Consider the following 23,785-nt stretch of genomic DNA (forward strand, 5'->3'; position numbering starts at 1 on the left):
CCTCCATGGCTAAAAGCAGCTTTGGAGGGTAGGGCACTTCCATCAGGGAAATGGCTTGGAGAGAATTTAAAAAATAAAAATAAAAATCTACCCAGGCACCATGACTCTGATCCAACTCTCCTCCACTGCTGCATTTATTTGAAAAAGAAAAAAAAGGCCTGGTTTCTGCTAGTGCTGCTTCCTCTCCTTTTCCTCTCTCTTGCACCCCTCTCTTCTAGTTCCCTCTTATTATTTTGTATTACCTCGTCTAGCTGCATGTTTTCTAGCCTGTTTTGTTTTGCTTGTGTGTTCATTGTGGGTGACATGGAGTGGTACTAATTAGCATAGAGAATGGTAAGTTAGAGATGATCAAGAAGCTTGGTGCTTGTTCTGCAACCCCTATAATTAACAAAACAAACAAAATTTAGAGGTGCCAAGGAGTAAATCTTGCATTTCACCATACCAAAATCTGTTCTACTGTTTCACTACATTGGGGGGAGGGCTTCATGGTGCCTGTGTCACAACTAGAAATGATGGAGCCCCTTTGCAGTTACAGCTGCTTTTGTTAAGCCCCGAACCTAACTGCCAAATGCATAATATAATTCTTGACCTAAGGAGAACAGCTTTTACAGATGTGCAGGGCAGAAGAGGCAGCAGCTCCTAGACTGCAGTATTCATTTTACGTCCTCCTCAGCTTGCTGTTGTAGTTCAGGAATTCAGCTTTGGCCTACAGCATGTAATAAAATGAGAGCCACAACACATGCCTGGAGGACACAATTCCTCCTCTGTGTTGTCACAGCAGCAATTGTTAAAGCAACAGCTGCTGTTCCTGGCTGAGGAAATGGCAATCCTAGAAATATCGCTCTGTTCTGGTTGGTGTAGCACACTACAAGGCATGTTGGCAGCTCCTTAAAGCCTGCGTGGGAGGAAATGAGAACCAAAGTATCCACTTGAGTCTCTACAAGTATTTACAAAACAAGTGTTCATTACAAACACATACAGGAAAGGTATCGAAAGTAAACATTTGATTTTATTATCTCATTGAAGGAAAGGGATTCTGCAAATCCTGATTAAGTAAAATGATATAAAAATATAGCCTTCAGGTTCTGATAGTAAAAAAAAAAAGTCACCTTTCTCCAGTGCATTTTCCCCACAACTTGTCCAAAGCAGCACACGAGCACATTAGATCAGCTGTCTCCCCTTCAAAAAACAGAGTTCAAAAACTTTATTTAAGCAGTGTGTCTAGGCAGACTGGACAATGTTTTGCACACACAAAAACTAGCAGTTCTTTTGTGTTGTGATTGCTGTGGAAAAATGGCAATGTCTCCCATCAAGATTTCAATTCTCAATGTTTTGTTTTGATTTTTAAAAACAAAACTGATGAACAAATGCAGGCTTAGATCAGAGAAGCATCTGAAATCTACATTTCTTTCTTCTTGAAATCAAGTGCAGCTTTATAAATGTAAACCTCTTGAAGACTGAAGTTGAAAAACTAAAGGCCAGAAGCACTGGAGCTCTCTTTGAACTTATGCTAAGGTTTATTGATCAGAACACCTGGTGGAGTTTTAGCCATGGAGAAAAGCAACTGTTCCATTGGCCTCCAGAGACCCATCAGCTGAAGACACCTCCTCTGATAGGGATGCTCTCATTTGATCCATGTTCTATCAGCTTTATATCTTCCAGGTCATCTTTTATTATGCTGATCAGGTGACTCAGACCCTCCTGTTGCTGCTTCAAATGCTAAAGAAAGGGAAGAGATGGGGAAATCAGGTAAATGCTTATTTTCAGAACTATGACCACTGAAATAAAATGTGCATCAATTTCTTTTTAATGATTATTATTTTGGAACATGTTAGATGTCAATACTTCAGTCTGCCAAGTTGTCACATCCACTAGCCACTTCCCATTAAACACAGAGGTGGGGTGAAGAAAAGAGAAAAACTGAAGTTTACTCAGGGGAAAGAAAGGTTGACTAGGGCTCCCAATGCATCTGGGGAAAGGGCAGTACTATAGCCTCTGTCCGCTATAGATTTTACTCTCTTGCTTTAGTACACTGCCTAGTTCAAATGATCTCCATGATTTTCCCCTCCTTCACCTCATCCCTTGTAACAGAAACTTATTTAAGAACCAAAATACTGGGAGCAAAATATACTTGTCAAAAGGTTTAACTTCCCCATTCTTAATGGCATTTGATTTTCTTTGGGCAGAATTCTGCTGTTATGCTACACAACATTTTACATTACCAAATGAGTATTCTTAAGGAGTGAAGTGCTGGAGAAGGAGGCACACCAAACTATTTCTAAAGGATTAGGGTTGCCATATGGAAAGGTGGACAGGTCTCTGACACCTCTGAGCGATGCATGGAGGAGAGAATTTCAGCAGGTGCAGCTTTTCTTCCTCCTGCATGACAAGCTGCACCTGCTGAAATTCCCTCTTCTGCACATCTCATAAAGGTTCAGGAGACCTGTCCTCTTTTCCATATGGCAGCCCCATAAATGGACCAACTCCCAAACCAATGTTTTTTGGATATATTACCCACATAATATATAGAGACGTAAGTTTTGGGCAGTATAAAAATATGTTAGTTAGTCAGTTAGTTAGATAGATAGATAGATAGAGTCAATGCAGCACAGCAAGACTCAGTGTAGAAGACAACATGTCTTCTATTATTACTATTTTTACACAATTGGGATCCAAACCTAGAAAAAGGAATTTGCCCCAGTTGACATCTGAGTTCAAGGCAAAGGAAGGAGTTGTGCCAAGTTGAAGCCCACCAAGCTGTCAGCTGGACCCACAATGACTCACAATACAGGGCTAACACTCACCTGCTTGATCTCCCGCAAGAGGTCTGCATCAATGTAGTACCTCTCTTCAGATCTCACTGCTCCAAAGTGGTTCTGCATCCTGATCTGAGACATCAGCTCATTCAGCCGACCCTGGAAGATTATGAAGGGTTACATTCATAGAGAGAAAAAGCAGCTCCTTTTCCCTGGGACTAAGTAGCAGCTGAGAGCACGCTTTGCATGTCCTCAGCCTCTCAAGCTAAAGATCTCAAGCCAGGTCTAGGTGCTGCCACTTCAGATTGGAAGGGAGGGAACCACATTTTTAAACCTTTCCCTACATAAGCATTCCTTTTATGTAGTACATTAGCACACCAAGAGAAAGGCTGCACGTACTCCTTTCCCTACAGTGCTGTTTCTCCACTTGAAAGGATTTATTTATTTACATAAATAAATGGCGGAGCAATAATAAAACGCAGTTCTACAGCCTGCAGCAGGACAATCCATTCCACCATTTAAGGGCTCTACAACTTCATTCTGCTGCATAGGGGGTTTGACACCTGAAGAACTCCAGAAAAAGGAACACATTGTAAGACTTACAGTTTAATCCTAAATAAGGAACAGATCTTTTGAAATAAGGAACAGGTGGTAAGCCTGGCTGCGTGAGTAGATGAGGCTACAAGTCAGTAAAGGTTGGAATAGGCCTTTCCTGAGACCAGGAGACCTATTGTAGATAAGCCTGGGTAATCAGCCAATGGTCAATTCAGTATGTTACTTCTTCAAGGCAGCAACCTTTAGCATGCTGAACTGGACGTAAGCCCCCTTGATTGTGCTCTAGGGCCTTTGAAAACACACCTACAAAAATCATCAGCATGCTTGGAGGTGCCCAGAGCTTTCCAAGAGAAATGGCCCCCAATAGATTTTTCAGTGAGAAACACTGTGCTACAGTAAAATGAATCTAGAACATGCAAACTTCAGCAGAAGACAAGAAACAGAAGCAGCACATGTACAAGGAGGATGTCACCTTTCATTTTACAGGTGCAGCTTTTCTCCCCCCTTCATGACAAGATGCACCTGCTGAAATTCCCCCTTCTGAGCATCCCTTAAAAGGTACAGGAGACCTGCTCTCCTTTCCATGGGGCAGCCTTAGGTGTGGCACTTGCCCTGAGGAATAGAAAGACACCAGACTGCCATGGAGACATTTCTGCTTTTTTTTCCTGTTGCTCAAGGGTCTTTCCCAAGGTCCCCCTGACCTGCTAACCTTGAACTGTGTAGGTGCATTGAGTTCACACTGAATTGTATCCAACTGCACACGGAGCTGCTCCTCATCTGCTTGGATGGCATAACCGCTTTTTCTTTGGATCTCTTGCTTGATTAACACCTGCATGAAGAAATCAGTAACATGGTTTAGATTAGGTTGTCCTACTCAAGAAGCTGTACCCTTGTATGTAGAATCGAGGACTGAGTTCCCTTGTCTACTTCCTCCCAGAGATGGTGAGATGCCAGATATGACCAGCTGCTTAGGCACATGGGGAAAAATAGAAGAGAGAGTCTAGCTTTACAGCAACCACCAGGCACATCTGGAAACTCCAAGGCAGTGCAAGGAAGTGAAGCAAAACAGATGCATTTTGTGCAGTGCTATCAGGAGCATACAGCATTTTACAAGACAATAGGATTTGGGCCGGGGGAAGGTTCCTGTCCCAAGGAGCTTATTCCACTCCCCATTCCCCCGATTTGTACATGTCACTATTTTTAACATGGCAACCAGTTATATAGCTTAGGAACATAGGCAGCTGCCATATACTGCCAGTGGTCCATCTAACTCAGTATTGTCTACACAGACTGGCAGTGGCTTCTCCAGGGTTGCAGGCAGGAATCTCTATCAATCCTATCTTGGAGATGCTGCCAGGGAGGGAACTTAGAACCTTCTGCTCTTCCCAGAGCACCCCATCCCCTAACAGGAATATCTTACAGTGCTCACATGTGGTTCCCTATTCAAATGCAACCACGACAGACCCTGCTTAGCAAAGGGTGTGGCTAACAAAAGAAAGGAGGGAGGGCACCAGCACAGACACAAATAGGTGAGGAAATCTCAAAAGAGCACCAGCAATGTGTTTTATTATTAGACCCAACATATTTTAAGCTATTACGTGTTTTTTTCAAAGTACTGAAAAAGCAAAGTGGCTTTCTATATTATTTATCTATCTATCAAATTTGTAGACCACCCCAGTCTCTAGGCTGTTTATCTCAAAGTAATTCTTTAAATGATAGAAGGGCAGCTTTGCTGCATCAGTGTCCTTGAAGAAGAGTACCCACTTGGAATATATTGGGCCTATTTAAAAACACACACACTTAGGATGCTTCTCTAAGTTTTCCTGTTTGGGATAATGTGGCTAAGCCAGGATCATGGTCCAGGTGAGGTTGTAGCATAATTGCCTTTGATCCCTTATTCACACAGTTCTAAACATCTCTTCTAATTCTGATCATGCTTTTCCAGGATTTCACATATGTAGTAAGCATGCTTTCTTTTTTCTTTTCTTTCATTCCTAAGTCCAACACACGTTATCTCGACTGTGCTATGGTTGGAGCTGTTTTAGATGGACAATTAAATTTTGACTGAGAGGGAGACCAGAATGTCTAGAAGCAATCGCAGCTGCATATGTTGAGGCTTCATTTTGGTTGAAGGGTGAAGATTAAGTGGGTTATGTCTTAGGCTTTATGGAAAAGATAGACCTTGAGGAGGAAGAGGAGAAAGAAAGGAGGTAACAACTTGGAAGTGTTCGGGGAGAGAGTTCCAGGCAAAAGGGGCAACAGGAGAAAAGTGGGAAAGTTTTAGGAAGAGGATGAAATGGAACTGTTGGGAAGAGATGTAAGAAGGGGGTCTCCACAGAGGATTGCTTGGGAGAGGTGGTAGAAGCATACAAATAAGAACTGCAGGGCAGGTCTCTGTCCTTTATTTATTTATTTAAAAATAAATTAGCTTTAAAATTAGCACGCAGCACACAGACTCTGGAATGCTGGCCACTCCTGTTTTATAAGATGATTTACATAGTACAGATGAATTCTAGACAGTGGGTGGTAAATTCAAGCAATCAGAGCATTCAAACTGCATTTTATTAAGTGTGGAGAATCTCATTGCTTAAGTTAATGTTGAGGGGATGGTCATTCCTCTGTGCAACGAGTCTTGTTTGGTTTGTTGAATTCCATATATTTAATCATAGAGTTTTGGAGTTGGGACCTTCAGTCTTCTAGTCCAACCCCCAGCTCAGTGCAGGCAATTGCTACAACTTCTGACAGATGTCCATTCAGCCTCTGTTTGAAGCTCTCCAATGAAGGAGAACCCACCACAGCATGAGGCAGGCTGTTCCATAGGCAAATCTCTAGCTGCCCCAAATACCTGAGAGGCATTTTCTGTCCTCATCCACATCATGCCCCCCACCCCACCCCTCCGTGGCCAATTCCCCTATCCCAACCCACCCATAATCCCTTCTCACTCTTTCCTGTCCCTTGCCTTATGCTTTTTCTTATTAAACTAAGCTCTGTAGACAACCTGTTTGAATGTATCATTCTCTACTTACCTCTCTAATTTGCCCTTTGTGGTGATTGGCTAGTCATACTGTCAATCAAAAGGAATTTAAACTCAGGAACCTCCTCTAGAGAGAATTCCAAAGGGAGGAGCTTTGGAATGGAGTGAACATGTGTCAGCTGGAGCTAACTGACATTCTCGGATAGGGTTGGAAGGAGCCAGAGATAGAGATGGTTCGGGCTAGAGAGGACCCCTGCTCAGAGCAGGACTGAGGGTGGAATTGGGAGGTTGTACACACCTGGGAATACCTCTGCAAATCAAGCTGGACTATCACTTTGTGCATTCTGGGAGCGTATGGTTTTATGCACAGGTTATACAGCCAGGGAGTTTTTGTCCCAGGAAAAGTGTTGGAAGTCTAAAAAAGCTTGTTTTACCTTAATAGTCACCTCACTATCTTTGCAGCAAAGCCTTTGTTGACATACTGACACAATCTTATATAGATACCAGGGTTTTGAATACCAGACTGAAATATAAGAAGTGGTGCAGCAAGTAAATACTAAGGTTGTTACTTTGTTTCAGAAACCATTACTCATGTGACCCTACAGTTATTTTCTTTGGTTTAGAATTTTAAAACTCTTTCAACTGTGTCTACTTCTCCCCATATTACCACTCAGGCGCAATACCAAAGCTAAGGTTAGAAAACCAAATAGCCATCTCCCGCGCAGTATGAGATGAGGCCTTTCAGCATCTTCCTACATCGCAGCTGCCCAATATAGGTGTTTCTGGGAAACATAGCGGCGGGGATTCAAACTGGCAACATTCTGCTTGTTAGTCAAGCATTTCCCTGCTGCACCATGCCCCTAGGTCTCCCTGTCTCTCCCCTCGCCACCCCACCCCACCCCACCCCCAGCCCCAGTTTGTTCTCCCCGGAGGCCCAGCCAGCATTCTTCCAGTCATCAGTTTCTTTCTGCCTATCCTTGTCGTTAATAGGCAGCTACTCGCAAACTCTCGCGAGAGCTGCCACACATGGGATTAGTGACAGGTACACCTTAGAAATTTTTTAATAGATAGATAGATAGATAGATAGATAGATAGAATATATATATATATATATATATATATATATATATATATATATATATATGAATGATAAAAAAATAAACATTATTTCTTTTAACATCTATATATTTTAAACATGAATCTTCCAGTCCCTACCTTAGGCAGGCCCCGACACCCTTGGAGATGCTTTTTCTTTTTATCATTTATCCCCCAAGTTAATTTTGAAATGTGTCAGATGGCATACTGATTATCTCTTATAAAGAAACTGCTGATGGTAGGGAGAAGACGACTGAGGAGGGCATTCCAATGGTTGTAGTGTGTCTTCTACACATGTTTTTCTCCTCTGCCACCTCCCTCACTCTCTTTTTTCCCTACCCACTCCCACTTAGAGAACCCTTCTTGTCCACTCAAAAAATAATAATGTAAAGTTTCAAATTCTACAAGGAAAACTGCAAAGAGAAAGAGACAACAGCTAGATGCAACTTAGAGGACATTCTTGTCCACATCTTTGATTTTGCTTAACTGAACATTTCTCTCCAATGGGGTGAAAGTTTTAGAGGGAAAGAATTACATCTGGCCCTCATACTTAAATAAAGAGAAATGTACGTATCACATTTCAAATCGTCAGATCACACCACATACATTTTTGTAGTGATTTTTACACAGCCTTGGAAAGCAAGCTAGTATCACCAACACCACCGTCGCACAATATTAGAGCTCAGGGCCCTCCTAGTGTAACTGATAGGCAGCACATTCAGGACAAAGAAAACCCTTTATAAAGATGATTTTCGACAACAACTCCCATCATTCCCAGCCACAATGGCCAAAGGATGGAAACTGGATAATGGGAACTGTAGTCCAAAAACATCTGGGGGCCCAAGGTGGAGACTCCCTGATCTAGTGAATTCCTGGTCGAACTGAGATTTGAATCAGACGGTCCTAGAGCCAGAGCTCAGATTCTCAGCTGTTACACCAAGACAGCTATCTCAGTCCGCCTCTAGAACAAAGATGAAACAACTGGGGGTGGGGAGCAAAAGCTTACCTGTAACGTTCTGTGTGAAAGATCCATTAGTTTCCTCTTGTATTGAGCTATTTTGGCCATTGTTGTTGTCTGGTTCTTCTGAAGCTCACTTATGTCTTCCGATATTATCTAGCAAGGGAGAGGAGTGGCTCAGCTGAAGAGCATGCAATGGCTATATAGCCAGGAGAACAGAATGTGTAGGTTTTCAATGGCAAACCCCATTTTACCATCTCTTAGTGTGCCGTTGAACTTTTAAAGCATCAGGGGGTGCAGCCCATGAACTAGTTACATAAAATAGGGCTGGACGCAACCCCAAGGTATTTGGCTAAATACATACAGGGAGAGTCTGTGCCACGTTAGAGATCAAAAACACACAATTTAGACCACAGCAAAACATGCTTTCTGGCAAGGAACTCTATGAACCTAATCACCCAGCTGGTCCTAATAAGCACAACAGAACACTTGGACTTAAGCAGATTTGGGGACTGAAAATAAAAATGCTATTATACTGCCCTTATACAAATCTATGGTGATGCCACACTGGGAGTACCAAGTACAGTTCTGGTCACCATATCTTAAGGAGGACATTGTAGAACTGGGGGAAAATGCAGAAGAGAGCAATCAAGATGATCCTGGAGCACCTTCCTTATGAGGCAAAGCTACAGCATCTGGGGCTTTTTAGTCTGGAAAGAGGTAACTATGGGGAGACATGATAGAGTTGTATACAATTATGCATGGAGTTGAAAGAATGGAGAGAGAGAGACATTTTTTCTCCCTCTCTCACAACACTAGAACCAGGGGTCATCCCATGAAACTGATGGCCAGGAAATTTAAGACCAACAAAAGGAAGTACTTTTTCCACACAGCACATAATTAATCTATGGAATTCTCTGCCATGGGATGTGGTGATGGCAACTAACTTGGATGGCTTTAAAAGGGGCTTAGACAAATTCATGGAGGACAGGTCTATCAATGGCTACTAGTCTGGTGACTCTAGGCCACCTCTAGCCTCAGAGGTAAGATGCCTCTAAATACCAGTCACAGGAGAGCAACAGCACAAGAGAGGGCATGCCCTCACCTCTTGCCTGTGGGCTTCTGGTGGCAACTAGGGATGTGCATGGAACTGACAGGGATGGCAAGATGGCGGGGGGCATACCTTTAAGGGCGGGGACGGTGCCCTTACTCCTCCTGCCACGTTTCCCCTGCCAGCGCTCCATTTTAAAAGTTTCCCTCGGGGTAGCAGCGTACCTCCCTGCCGCCCCATGTCCTCTTCAGCTGGAAATAACAAGAAGTACATGGCGCACGCACGCATACTTCCTGTTACTCCCAGCCGAAGAGGACACAGGGCAGCAGGGAGGTACACTGCCGCCCCAAGGGACACTTTTAAAATGGCACGCCCGCAGGGAAAACATAGCCTGAAGTTATGCCCCCCGCCTTCAAACTGGCCAATCAGCTGGTCATTCGAACTGGTTTGGAGGCCCTTAAAAGGGCGTCTGAACAGGTTCGTGAACATCCCTAGTGGCAACTGCTGGACCTTTGTGTGAAACAGGATGATGGACTAGATAGGCCTTGGGCCTGATCCAGCAGGGCTGTTCTTATGTTCGGTACAAAGAAAGCCAGTTCTGCAGTAGTAAATTCCCCAAATGAAGAGGTCTTATCAGCGTAGCTACTGGGCAGAAACTTCACCTTGAGAACCACATGAAGTTTGGGAAATTTGCGGCAGGGGCACCTCTCTTCTCCAAGGCCTGCCCTGACTCAATTGCCAGGTTATTCAGTCAGATCGTCAGCACAACAGTCTGATCTACAGCATCCTTATCTTACAGCCTCCTGGAATAGGGGAAGAAGCCAATCTCTTCCTCAATTCTTGCTGATTTGGTAGGTTTCCCTCTGACATGAAATGCCTCTCTCCTATTACCCTGCTAGGTAATGCAGTTTCTGTTAACTTAGAATCCTGTTAAATCTAGTTCCCCAAGGCTCCACTGGATTCTAGTAAAGAAATAAAGATTTGATTGCTTGATTTAAGCCTCTGGAATGCAAAAGCTCTGGAGGTCCAATGAAGGAATGCGGGTGTTTTAGGATAATGTGATTCTCATTCAACAACTCTAGGCTGATATCCACCATGCCCCTTAGAATCTGTTGGCTTTTGCCAACAATGCATTTCTGATATAAATCTTCAAGTTGAATAAGTTGTTAATCCCTGTCCTACAGTCTACCACAGAAAGCTAGCCATTGTCAAGCATCAAAAACTGATGGTATTTGTTCAAAACAAAAAGCACTGATAAGTCGATGCTCACATCCAGTCTGGTTTGATGCTGCTTCGTCATCTGATCTTGAACCTTCAACCTTCTCAAGAGTTCTTTGAAGCCAACCATTGGCACTGGAATCAGCCTACAAGAGTAAGAACATTTATGTCCTCATCTTCCTGTTTTAAAAATGGATGCTAACTTTTGCATCTGATAACCATCAAAGACCTTGGCCTGGTTCACACACAAGTGTGTGCATGTCATTCAATTTCTCTAACTTGATTACTGTACACTTGATGTCTCACAGCTGAATGCATGAACTGATTCTCTGACAAGCTTTGCATTTGAGGTAATGTGATAGAAGTTGCATGCAACATCTGATGACTTGCATGTGCAAATGGGCTATCACAGCAAATGGGCATTCTTATGTCAATCAGATACTGAACAAGAGTAGCAGCTTTCATCTTTACTCATGAAAAGTTTAACTGTCTTAACCAGCAATGCATGCTTTAGTACGAGATATCTTTATTGCTATCTTGAACCCATACTATGAATGGTCTCACTGAATACAGAGCTAACTGAAAACCTTAGAAAGGGCACTGCTCATGGGACTGTACCATCTCAAAATACAGCATATTTTAAATATTCTCCACAATTAAAACAAGCTGTTCTAGTATGAACTAATCAGCCTACTTTCCTTCCACTACCTCTACAAGTGGACTAAATTTGGTTCAAATAGAGGTCCACAAGTTAGATCTCTTGCACCTAAAATGTTCATGCGTCTGCCATCTTGGATATGGGTGGATAACATAATCACAAACTACACCATTGGGGCATACCGATGTGTCCCTATAGCTGTAACAAATTTGGTTCAAATTGCTTAAGTGGTTCACAAGTTAGCCCACTTGTGCCTCAAAAGTTTACACGTCCGCCATCTTGAATCGGTGTGAATGACATCATCACAAACTATGCCATTGAGGTGTCCCTGTGTGTCTCTCACTGCAACTGTAGCCAATTTGGTTCAAATTGATTAGGCAGTCCACAAACTAGCCTGCTTGCACCTCAGATGTTCACATGGCCACCATTTTGTATTGGAGCATCATCACACACCACGCCATTAGGGCATCCTGTGTCCCTACAGCTGTAGAAAATTTGGTTCAAATTGGTTAAGTGGTTCACAAGTTAGCCCACTTGCACCTCAAAAGTTTACTTGTCTGCCATCTTGGATCAGGGTGGATGACATCATCATAAACTACGCCGTTGAGGTGTCCCTATGTGTCCATACAACTGTACCCAGTTTGGTTGATACTGGTTCAGGAGTTACGAAGTTGATTGTGGGGGGACGAGACAACACAGACACAGAATGCTGGGTGATCTCATAAGCCGACTGGAAAGTAGGCTAAAAAAAATCCCTATACAAGCCAAATTAGCATATTTTCCCCCTGCTATTCTAGCTTTATACACTAGGTGAGATTTTAACATGGGGGGGTGGGGTGTACTGAGGCAATACGGTCTTGCACACACTTTTCTAAGCATCTGAATAAACTTTTAGGGGGACAACTCACAAGTAAATGGTTCTAAGACTACAGATTCCGGAGCATGCGGTGCTGTAAGTATTTCCCAGTTATTCTTCTTGAGAGCTGAAACCTCCAAACAATGTTGATTTTGTTAGCAGAAATAACAACCATCATTATTCCTCAGACAGCGCACGCAGGAGTGTGCTCCTTAAAAGTGTCGCCACAAACTACTTACTTTTCAGGATCTGGATTATCCACTTTGGCCTGTTCCCAGATGATAGGATCAACTCCTGCAAGAGGAAAACCAAGTTACATCCACAAGGATGATCTCAGTAGTTGAGCTTGAGGAAACCTATCACCCGTTCTCCACTTTCCATTACTATGATACAACAATGCAATACAAACGGACCCTCAAGGGGCTTGTCCATCTCGTCTAAACACAATAAACTGGTTTGTTTTAAAATCTTAAGTCAATTGATTTTCTTAGGGTGCTGTAACTGATGATAGTAATAATAAATGTTGGCTGGAGATTAAAAATGAATTGCTTTTTCCTAGAGCATGGGGTCTGATCCCATAGCTTTTTTAGGGAATCATATGATTACAGCCCCATGCTTTCCCATAATGTGAAAGTAGTATGTTATGCACAAACTGTGCCTGTGAACATCATAAATACTTTAACGTATTAATGCAGCAAATCCTACTAGAAGATACTCTTTGTTGGGATGGAAGGCAGCATGAGGGAGAGGGTCGATTTAACACTTATAACATTTATATCTGGTAGGTTCTTTAGCTTTTTATAATTTTCAGTTTTTAGATTTTAAAATAACCTTTAATTTGAACCTAAAATGGTGATTTTTAATCTGACAACATTTTTGTTTAATTTAGTTAATTTTATTACTTTTATTGTATCTTGTATCTATCTTATTGTTGTGAGCTGCCCCGAACAGTAGTGCACTGGAGGGGGCAGGGTATAAATATTTTAAATAAATAAATAATAAAGTAAATCTTTCTCAAATATCCATTTAAGCCCATTCTGACTGCTCTCTTTGCATCCCCTTTCCATTGAGTTTGGCGAAACTTTATGAAGATATACACAAGAGGTTTAACGGCAGGTGCCCATGTTAAACCCTAGGTGAAGGACCGCCACAAGAATAAGTGCTACTTGTTCGGTCCTTGCATTATAGCTTCTGAGGAAGCAAGACGCTATCCATCCCTGAACTACCTCACAATGAGCCAGCTAGAAGGCTATTTGATGACTGGGCCTCGTTAGGTAGCTTGTGGAAACAGAGTTAGAAGGGACCATCAATCTTCTACCATATTAATACATCCTATACTAGTGGATGGGGCCATAGATCAGTGCTAGGGCATCTGCTTAGCATGCAGAAGATCCCAGGTTCTATTCTCATAATCTCCAAGTAAGGCTGAGAAAAATTCCTTTCTGAAGCCCTGAAGAGCTACTACCAGTCAGAGCAGACAATACTGAATTAGGCGAAAGAATGGTCTGACTCAGTATAAGGCAGCTTCCTATGTACCTTAAGTGTTGTCTTAAATAGCTGGACAAACATTTTATTTTAACAAACATTTCCATTCTGTTACAACAGGACTTGATAATCAACCAGTGGCTTAGTGACAGCATGGATTACCTGCAGGAGGATTCTGTAACAGCTGCTTGATCTGTGCTGGAGAGAGTTCTGACCTGGCCATGGTGAAGGTAACTCCAAGCTGCTGCAGTTGGTTTTTGATATTTGCTTGTTCAAAGTGCGCATACAGAGTGGTAGCTGGAACTCGCCTTGAAGTCCCATTTGGGGACCGCTCAACAACATAAATAACTACCTCCGTCCTAAAAGAGCAAGAATAATTATTACACTGCATATTTCTATATTTTTAAAACTTTTTAGAAGTTATTTAATGGGAAATTGGCTCCTTCTCTGGGCTCACCAGAGGCTCTTTAGCAATATAAGGGTGCATATACCTTGCAGATAATTCCCCCAATGCCCCACCAGTTCTTAAAAGATGGCAGAGAAAACACAAAAATCCTGAAATAGTTCTGAAGTATCCAGTTCAATACACCAGAACAGCAAAAATAAAATTCCTCCACATGAGGGGGCTAGAACCTCCTTGAAGTTGCTTGTGTGAATGGAATCTTCCCACTAGTTATGGCATTTTATTCTCACCAGCAACTTGGCAGGGGATTATCTGAACCCCCAGGCTGAAGAACCTGGTAGGTGATCCCTCTGAATGGAAAACAAAGCATTTTGGGGTGGTCTCACTTTCTAATGGAAAGGGTACAGGTGGCCCTCGTTATTTGCGGGGGTTCTGTTCCTGCCAATTTCTGCCTATAACGAAACAGCGAATAAAGAGGCTGTAATTCTATGGGGGTTTAGGCTCCTTGAGCTTAAAAAACAGCTTAAAAAGCTGTGGGGGGCAGAAATAAGGGTAGAAAAACATAGTACCTTGTTCTCGAGGTCTCCAGGAATGCCCCCTAAATCCTCTTTCTTGGTTTTTTAAAACAAGAAGAGCCATAAAATTGCTCTGCACTTCAAAATGGCAGCCAGAAATGACATCAGAAGTCATTCCCAGCTGCTCAGGAACCACAGATAGGCAAGAATTGCCTACATTTCATGACATAGATAAAGAAACTTGGTCTCTAAGACCCATCCATGGATACAGGAAACTGTGGTCTGTGAAATCACAGATAATGAGGGTCTCCTGTACCGCTAGGTGAGGGACAGCACCTTGTGTGTCCAACCTGGCAGAAAGAGGGGTTGCGGCGGCAGGAAGAATTGGGATCCTTGCCCCAGAGATTTTTAATCTGCTTGCATATAAGGAGTCGGGCTGATTACAGTCAGAAAGGGACAAACAAACCACTATACAGTTTACTTACTGGTCATCTGGCAAGGTCTTTACACCTTCGACATTGACAGTGAGAGTCTGGTTAGACCCCAAGATTCTGTGCAATGATTCCACAAGCTGCTGCTGCTGACTCCGAATCTCTGCTTCCTTTCTATTGAAGACCAATGCTACCAGACCATCCTCATCCTTGTTGTTGGGCATGCAGCTGTAGCCCACAGCCTACGAAATGACAACAGCCCTTTCAGTGAGAAAAATCATGGTGTCTTTCTGATGCAGCTCCAGAGGGGCACTTAAAGTACACCAAGTGTAGGTGACAAAATAATCTCCAATTGCCTAGCAGAAGTTAAAATGAGCTCGCCAACCAGCTGTTTCAAAAGTGGCGGCTATACATGGTACCAGGTAGAGAGAGAAGAAAACCTGTCATACCTTAAACCTGCAGAACGGGTTTTCCTGTGTGAACTCCACTGGGGCAATGTTGTTGTTAAAGTACCCTTTCCCTGTGCCCCAAAATGCCTGCAGCTGGTTCCATTTGGCCAGAATAGCATCTCGCTCGTCTCCCAGTAGTGTGGGTGCAGAAAGGGCACTTGCTGTGTTGATCAGCTGGTTGGACTGGGTAGGGGCCTGAGCAGGCTGGCTAAAGAGGCCTCCAAGAGCTAGAAGTGAACAGGAAGCAGGCCAGTCATTTATGTGCAAATGAAACCCAACAGTGACAAGCCCACTCAAAGCTACCATCATTGTTTCTTTCCTGTAGATTGTTGGACAATTTGGAAAGGCATCTGTTCCCCACAACACACAAGTTGGGGGAGTGGGCACACAGTGCACTAAGTGGAGACTCAGGGCAGTTTTTAAAGACTTAATCCGGCCTCCGGGGCTCAGTCCTTGCATGGATTTTAAGTGCCACAGCAATCCTGAAACATTAAAGAGCAAATTCAAGTGGTTCTGAGAAGATGTCATGAGTCTCCATTCACCAAGGATTTGCAGGAAAGGGCTTCCAGATTAGAGTAGCATTTCAAGACAGTCTTGAGCCTCTACATTTATTTTTCTAGAAATTAAGCACTGAGATTCCATATTCTCTCATCTTTCATCTGCATCAAAGGATTGCTACCGCCTGGTAAGAAGAGGAGCATCATCACCATCAAGATGCTGATAATATTCCTGGTGACATTTGACTAACTTCTCTCTCTGATTTCAGCAGCGCTTAGCCATGACTAATTAGCCTGGATGCTGTTTGCTGCATACTAAAGACTAAAGAGGTGCTCTAGGATCAAGTTGCCAGGCAAATATTTGAAGGTTCAGGTCAAGTGACTACTGGAATACCTCTAGGACTTACAGTGGCCGTTCCTACATCCTTCTTGAGGGCCCTTTGACACTTGTATCTCACAGGCTGGCTGGACTAAAGACAGTTTCATCCAGCAGAGAGCATTTGTGAAGGAGACAGGATATTTCGAAGACTTTGAGATAGAAAGCAAGCAGATGCTTCAAGGCAGGCACTGGTTCACTGTCAAATCATCAATATTAACTCCAGGGATTAGAAAAATACACAGCATGCAGTACACACAACATACATAACTTCCAAAATTCCTTAAGTGCTGTAGTTTTGTGATAGTGAGAACATCTTCAACAGCAGAACAAAATTACCAGTGCTTTCCTGAAGCAAATCTGCACTGAGGTTCACATTTCAAACTCTTCGAGTAGGTAGAGGTGGTGGAGGAAAGTGTACACGCACGCACACACTCTGACAGAAGTATGGCAGAGGATAAGCTAAGCTAACAAAAGGTGGAAATTAAAGATAAGAGTTCAATTGCACATCTGGGAAGGATACAAGACGAATCCATGTTTATCCCATGAATTAAGGCTCAGTAATTGGAGATCTCCAAGTCAAATATGACCCCTTGAGGATGCAGCTAATATCGTGGATGCCAACCTGGAGGCGGAAGAAATGGATGGAGGGAGTGGTGACTGTGGCAGCGGGATCTGGTGGCAACTCAGTTAGCAGGATGTGTGTATGTGGTGGGGAAGATAGCCAACTACCATTGTCTCAAAGTAGCCATGGGTACAAGCAGTTGATGGCTAAGGCTTTATATTCCACAGACACTTTCAGTAGGAAAAGGTAGGAAAGAAAGCCCCACAAAACAACAGCTACGATGTTCACTTCAAATAGCCAATCTGAATACAAGCTCTGTTCACAAATTCTGCCTCTTTGACAGAGGGACTGCTGCCCAGTTCATAAGATGTAGGAGGGCAGCCATTCCCCCTGGTCAGCTGTGGCTTCAGCTCAGTCATCTGTAGCCCACTGGGGAAAGCAGGCTCCAGCCTAAATCAATGAAGTTGAGCAAAATCTATGAAAATATTTAGTCTTAATAAGCTTACTTGGTTGCTGCTGCTGGGTGTTGAAACCTCCAAATCCCAACCCAGTTCCCAAACCAGTTCCAAGGCCAGTTCCAGTGCCTGCTGCTGCCCCAAAGCCGGTTCCAAACCCAAAACCTTTGTTCTGGGTAGCACCAAAAAGCCCTTGGGAGAAGAAAAGTGGTACAACACAGAGTGAATGTTTACAGAGAACTAAGCTGACCCCCCCCAAACAAGCACATGTTTTAATCTGAAATACAGAAATTCAGAAGGATGCACTCAAAATAATGGGCACTTACCAGTGGTACCAGTGTTGGCAGGAGCTGAGAAGCTAAATGTAGATCCAGCTGGAGCGGTTGTTGCCCCAAACCCTCCAAAAGCGCCTAGTAAACCAAACAGACAAGTCAAAAAGGAGGGCCAGGTTCTCTTGGAAGACAATAGCTGGATGATCACATGCTGGTAGATTTTTTTAGGAAGGGAGATGGCAACAAATGAATGAGATGACCAAGAAACATCTTGTAACCCCCTTGTCTAAACTCAACTCAACTGCCAAAATAAAGCAGCTAATACTATGTTTTTCTAAACATTGATTTTTTTCCTTTTAGAGCCAAGTTCTGTCACTAGAAGCACATTTCCATTGTTCCTAACATGCGCGTGCATGCACAACAGCAACATGCACACACACGCGAGCGACACAGTCACAGCTGCTACTTCCGGTAACTTCTGAATAACATCCGAGTGGGGCAGCAGGAAGGTACGCTGCCGCCCTGACGGGCTTTTAGCAAGACATGCACCAGCGGGGGAAATGCGGGGGGTGGGGAGTGCATCCTATCCTGCCCTTAAAGCTGCCACACACACACACACCGTCGAACCCTCAAGCCAGGCAATGTTTGAACCGGTTTGGAGGCCTTTAAAAGGGCCTCCGAACCTGTTCGTGCACATCCCTGGCATCTGTGCTGGGAAAAGGCTCTAGAGCAGAGATTCTAAGCTTTAGGTCCCAGTTGATATTGGATTACAACTCCCATCATCCCCAGCCACAATGATCTTTGGCCATTGTGGCTGAGAATGATGGGCGTTCTAGCCCAACAATATATGGGGACTCAAGGTTGAGAACCCCTAGTCTAGAACATCAGTACTCAATGAGCCTTTTCACAGGATCATATTATTTTTATACTGCCCCAAACCTGCATCTCTGGGCGGTTTACAACATGGGGCTACATTGGGGGTGGAGGAGGAACTCCTAATAGCCACAGATGAGCAGAACCTGTTTGGGTCACCAAGCCCAGCACACAGATGATTATGCCAGGAGAGGAAGCTGGAACACAGAAGGTCCTTTGAGGGCCAAGTCAGCATTCATTGTGCTGCAAATCTAATTATGTCATCAGGTGTCCTTTAATTGGCCACAAAGGAACAGGAGGCAGGCCCAGCCTTGCTGAAGCTGTTGCATGCAACAGGCTCAGAGTATGCTTTGCAGAGCCGCACATTCATGGATGGCAGCCCCAGTAGCCTCAGCTCTCTAGCATTTACATGGCTGCTGGGTCCCAGGACTTGAAAAAGCTATAGCACTCACACTATCAAAACAAGAAGGTAAGAGAGCTCTCTTTCCCTCTGACCTGGGTAAAGAGCAGGGTACAGAACTTGGGTTACTCTGTTTTAAGCAACGTTGGTACGTAGGAGGGATTCCCATGGGTTCACACGAACATGAATCCCTGGCCATACCTCCTACCCTCCTTTGTGTGAATGAGTTCCTTACCTCCTACCCTCCTTTGTGTGAATGAATCCATTATCTGGATTGAGGCCTACAGACCCTACTGGTGTATAAAACAGGTGACTGACTGGTTAAGGCTTCTGAATTCTCTCTTTCCCTCAGATGACTTGTAAAGTGCTAAACAAGTGTAAGAATGTTGTTTAAATGGCTCTGTTGGGTCCAGGAAGGAGCTCATGGAAGAGTTACCAGCAAGGGTTCCAGCCGGCCGTTGCTTCTTGGATCCCACAACTGCTGCGGCATCAACACAGAGACTGCTAGGACAAGAACCACTCGGCATCATTCCCCCATAGGCTGTAGGTACAGTACCAAATACTTCAGCCCATAATAAAACTCTGTCTGAAAGCACTCTAAATCTAGTGTTAGGCCATATGCAGGACTTGAGAAATGTTGGCTCTGTTCACCAACCAGACAATTCTACTCATCAAGCTGTGTTAGTATATCCAGATTCCACCCCAACTCCGCTCACCAGGCATCATTTTTCACTTGTCACAGGCAAGTAGACTAGTGGATTTTCTGAGCCGTGTGTGTGTGTGTGTGTACTTGTCTGTGATGAGTCTGACAAGTTTAAAAAATCCTGACAAGTAGTGTACTAACACAGCTTGGTGAGTAAAATTTTTGTCTGGCTGGTGAACAGAGCCAAAGATTCTTGACCCCTGCACATATATGTATATAGAGCACACGACCTAACAGAGTGCTTTCACTCAGTTTTATTGCAGGCTGAAGCATGTGGTACTGTACCTGCAGCATATGGGGGAATGATGCTGAGGGTAATGGTCCTAGCAGTTTCAGTATTGATACAGCAGTTGTGGTGGTATCATAGATATTAATATATTAAAAATCCATTAGGATTTACAAATCTTGCTTGCTTCTTGGACCACATGCATCTGCCTTTAAAAAAACCCAACCACGAACATCTAGCTAATACATTACTGGTGACCACTGCAATCCTGTGGCAAATTATCTTGTTCAAGTCACACCGAAATTTTCCAACCAACATTTTAAACTGAGAGGAAAGTAGGGCAAAAATCATGTGGAAGCCTTTCAGAGCAATCATAAAGCAAGTGAATAATGTTATTAGTGCCTTAAAACAAATGGTTTCTTTAGCAGCTAAGATGAGAGTTACACTGTACAAGTGAGTGAAACTGTTGCATATTACCAACATGATGGGACTGTGGAATGGGTATAATTTCCTATACGAACAGCTGCAATAAGGTTAATTCTAAATAAATACATTGGAATATTGGGTATTAAGTCAGGCATGTCCAGGTAGAAAACTAGACCAATGCCTGGCTATTTGAAATTAACTAAAATTGAAGTATCAATTCTTTGTCCCATAAATGGACGAGAAATAGAATAGAACCTTTAAAAATCAGGATCTTTTTTCAAAACTACTATATTTCCCATTTTTAAATACACAAATTCATACTTCTCAAAGTCCAAAAGTGAGCATCACTGACTTTATTTTTGGTGCTGATCGTATAAAATGTGTTTCTCTACAGAACCTTGATAAAAGTGTGGTGGGTTCATAATGACTGACATCCAATGCAAACACACAAGAAGGGGACAAACATAAATGCAGTAGAGTCCAAGAATTCATGGTACTGAAAATGCCCTCTTAAAAGATTAGCTTGCAGTTGTACCAAGTAACTATAATTTTATATCACCATTTGCAATATGTATGTGACAACTTTGGCCTGGACTGTTCTGATGCCAAGAGACTTGAGCTCATTTTGGTTCTGGAGAAATTGGTTTGATACCCCAATCCAGATCCACATGTACTCAAGTCCAATTCAGATATTACATGGTATTGTAGGTACACAAGCATTTGCTGCAGTAAACTCTTCAGTGCTGCATGAAGTATGGATTGGCTCTCATGTGACCACATGCCTCTCTTGGCTGTGCAGGCTTTGCCATTGACAGAGCACATGCTCCACTCTGCAAAAAGTCCCAGGTAGCACTGGGAAATATCCCTGTCTGAAAACCTGGAACACTGCTTCCAGTCACTGCAGACACTACTGAGCTGAGTGACTTCCACAGAGTAGTCCAGCTTTGTGGAAGGCAGCTCCATATCTTCATGTGTTCTGATCAATGCTTTCTTTTCTGCATGCACAGATTAGGTCACTTCATTGAAATGAATGGGAAAACTCTGTATTTACATCAAAGCTGCTGCACCCATAAGCAACAACTAGTTAGCGTTAAAAGTTTCACCACAGATGTTTCAATGATGAAACAATTAAAAGAAACAGAACGGATGAATCGAGCATTTCAGACACACATTAGAAAAAATCTGAAGCAAGCATTATTAAATATGTTCGAGAATAAGGGTGAAGGAAGTTATTCTGCCTGAATCCCAACCTTTCACACATTACTTTGAAATAGGCGCCATTAATTTTAAAAGAAACTGCTGCTATGTGAATAGGTGCAGACCCCATAGGCTTAAAGAAATTCTTGGACCCTCACCAGCAACAATATAATTACAGACACCACGTGTGCATTTTCTACCTGCACTGGCCAGACTGTTACCAAAATTGAATGGTGGCGCCGAGGTAGTAGACACACCAAAATTCCCAATATTAAAATTCACTGCAGGGTTAGCAGTTAATCCAAAACCCCCAAAATTAAACCCACTGGCAGTGGAGTTTGCCGTTTCAAGCCCACCAAATCCTGACGAGCGGGAAGCAGAAAGAAAGCAAGGCAGTGTTAGAATTCAAACATTGAAGCAGTACAACCATTTTTGGTCAGTAGAAGTAAGAGAATAGAGCAAAAACAAGGAAGAACACACTTAAACTATGTCAAGCAACAGTTCTTAAAGTACAAGAGTGAAGTTTCCTGCTCCTAATTCTAGAGGTCACAATTTATTTTGCCAAACTGTATCAGCGGTCTTCTAGTCCAACCCTCCTACTCAGCAACTCTTACTAGTGGCAGCAGAGATCCTGCTCAGCTAGCAGTAGAAAACAGGCATGTCAGAGGAGCCCTTTTGCTTTACTTCGGAAAAGAAAGTATTACTTTTGTTTTTCCTCTGAGGACTGTGTATGTCATCAAGACATCTAAAAGTACTTGTACAACCAGTTTGATGATACCATCCCTATCTACTTATACATTTATTCTGTCCTCTCCCCACCCCACCCCGGCTGATCTGTAATAATATTTTTACAATGACCCATCTCCAAAATAAATATATTGACAGGCTAACTTTTGCCTTTTTATTTTTCCTAGAAGGGCTGTGCTTGTACCTATAATAACAACAACGTGGCTGGCAGAAATTCAACAGGTGAAGCTCCCACCCACCCCACTTCTATTAACAGCTCCGGGTGGTTTTCTGCCAAGGATGACCACTCCACCATGGGAGGGGTGTGTGTGTTGGTCTGGGAAGGGGCTGCATTTTGCTAGGGGGAAGAATACAGCCCCCACGGTTGCTATGGAGCCGAGGCGCGCGCGCACCTCCCTCCTGTTCCCCCCTCCCCACACGTCCCCTAGCCAAATACCTCCCGTCTTTTCTCCATCCTCTCACTCACCCACAGGGTTTGTGGCGGCTGCAGCGCCAGTGGCTGCCCCAAAGTTGAAAGCCATGAGGCGACCAGGGCACGGGAAGGCAGCAAAAACCAGCACCCGGGAAAGTCCAGCCTTCGTTAGCGTCCGGCTAGAAACTACAACTGTGAAGAAGAAAGCTACGACTAGGTCATAGAGAGATCGGGTAGGAAAATACTAGAACGGCAAGAAGCATGGACTTCCGGTAAACATCGGAATTGGCGAGGAGGAACTCAAGAGTGGTGTCGCTCTATCTCATGGTCCCTCTAGGGTTAAAAGGCCTTCTCCTCTGCAGGGACATTCAGGAGGGGGGGCGGCTATTTAAACTTCGGATCATTAGTTTTAGATGTGGGACTCTATTGTTGTTCTATCTCTATGAGCCAGGCTCCGCCTTCACACGGACGTCAAAACAGTTAGCCTGTTGGTTGCCGCGGTAAAGGAGGAGCGAGCGAGAGAGCGAAAGTCGTCGTGGTGCATGTTGATGACGCATGGCTGAGCAGCAGGAACGTGTTATAGAGATATGAAAATGCGAGAGTAACCAATCTCAGCCGCTCACTAATTTCCGGGGTTACCGGGTATTGGAAATCTTTTTTTTTTTTTTAATTATAAGGCAGACGTGAGGCCGTTGTGACTGTGTTCCAAAAACACTCCTATGCTTTTTCTGTCCCAGGTATTAGTTTGTGTAAAATTTTGTTTTTTGATTAAAGACTATGGCACCCAGAGACTCAAGCCAGGAGATATGCCACTGTAGTCTTTTTCTATGTACTCTTCCATGCATAGGCCCTTCTGAAACTCCTAGACTGACTCATCTGACATTACCTTGTTTATATAGGAAGATGCCTTAGAAAGAGATCACTTAGTGCAGTACTCTGACTGGCAGCAGCTCTCCAAGGTTTTATTAGACAACTCCCCCAGCCCTATCTGTACTGGAGATCTCAGGGTTTTCAACCTGGGTCCTTTTGCTTACAAAGCAGGTGCTGTATCCATTTCCAGTTATTACAGTATTTTTTCTTCCTTAATAAAAGTAAGATATATATTAATAGTTTATTTTATGATCTTATGTTTATTATAACAACATTGTTAATATATATTGTTATAATATGGGGCATATAATAATTGTTGTTATATTATTATGCTAATATAATCTTATCAACCATTGATCTTA

General features: G+C 43.2%; 1 protein-coding gene across 2 annotated transcripts; it reads right to left on the reverse strand.

The window, feature by feature from the left end:
- Positions 1-991: 991 nt before the first annotated feature.
- Positions 992-23,107, reverse strand: NUP54 (nucleoporin 54). Of its 2 annotated transcripts, XM_053257172.1 has the most exons (13): positions 22,608-23,107; positions 21,595-21,756; positions 17,624-17,707; positions 17,349-17,489; positions 15,405-15,631; positions 15,010-15,197; positions 13,769-13,965; positions 12,361-12,415; positions 10,660-10,753; positions 8,387-8,494; positions 4,021-4,140; positions 2,805-2,915; positions 992-1,719 (listed from the first exon to the last, which is right to left on the reverse strand). In XM_053257172.1, the coding sequence occupies exons 1-13, from the start codon at positions 22,660-22,662 to the stop codon at positions 1,591-1,593; spliced, it is 1,671 nt and encodes a 556-aa protein (XP_053113147.1). In that variant the 5' UTR covers positions 22,663-23,107; the 3' UTR covers positions 992-1,590. The 2 variants fall into 2 exon arrangements, with proteins under 2 accessions (XP_053113147.1, XP_053113148.1); XM_053257173.1 differs by lacking the exon at positions 21,595-21,756 and having other exon boundaries at positions 22,608-23,101.
- Between the last annotated feature and the right edge of the window lie 678 nt (positions 23,108-23,785).

Source organism: Hemicordylus capensis, chromosome 5, assembly GCF_027244095.1.
Source record: "Hemicordylus capensis ecotype Gifberg chromosome 5, rHemCap1.1.pri, whole genome shotgun sequence".
Classification (NCBI taxonomy): domain Eukaryota; kingdom Metazoa; phylum Chordata; class Lepidosauria; order Squamata; family Cordylidae; genus Hemicordylus; species Hemicordylus capensis.

Bases quoted from the DNA above. Each gene is read 5' to 3' on its own strand.
- NUP54 (XM_053257172.1), bottom strand. From the start codon at position 22,662: ATGGCTTTCAACTTTGGGGCAGCCACTGGCGCTGCAGCCGCCACAAAC. The intron at 15,632-17,348 runs GTAAGCTTATTA...GTTCACTTCTAG, and splicing joins CACCCAGCAGCAGCAACCAA to CTCTTGGAGGCCTCTTTAGC. The intron at 15,198-15,404 runs GTATGACAGGTT...GTCATTTCGTAG, and splicing joins ACCCGTTCTGCAGGTTTAAG to GCTGTGGGCTACAGCTGCAT.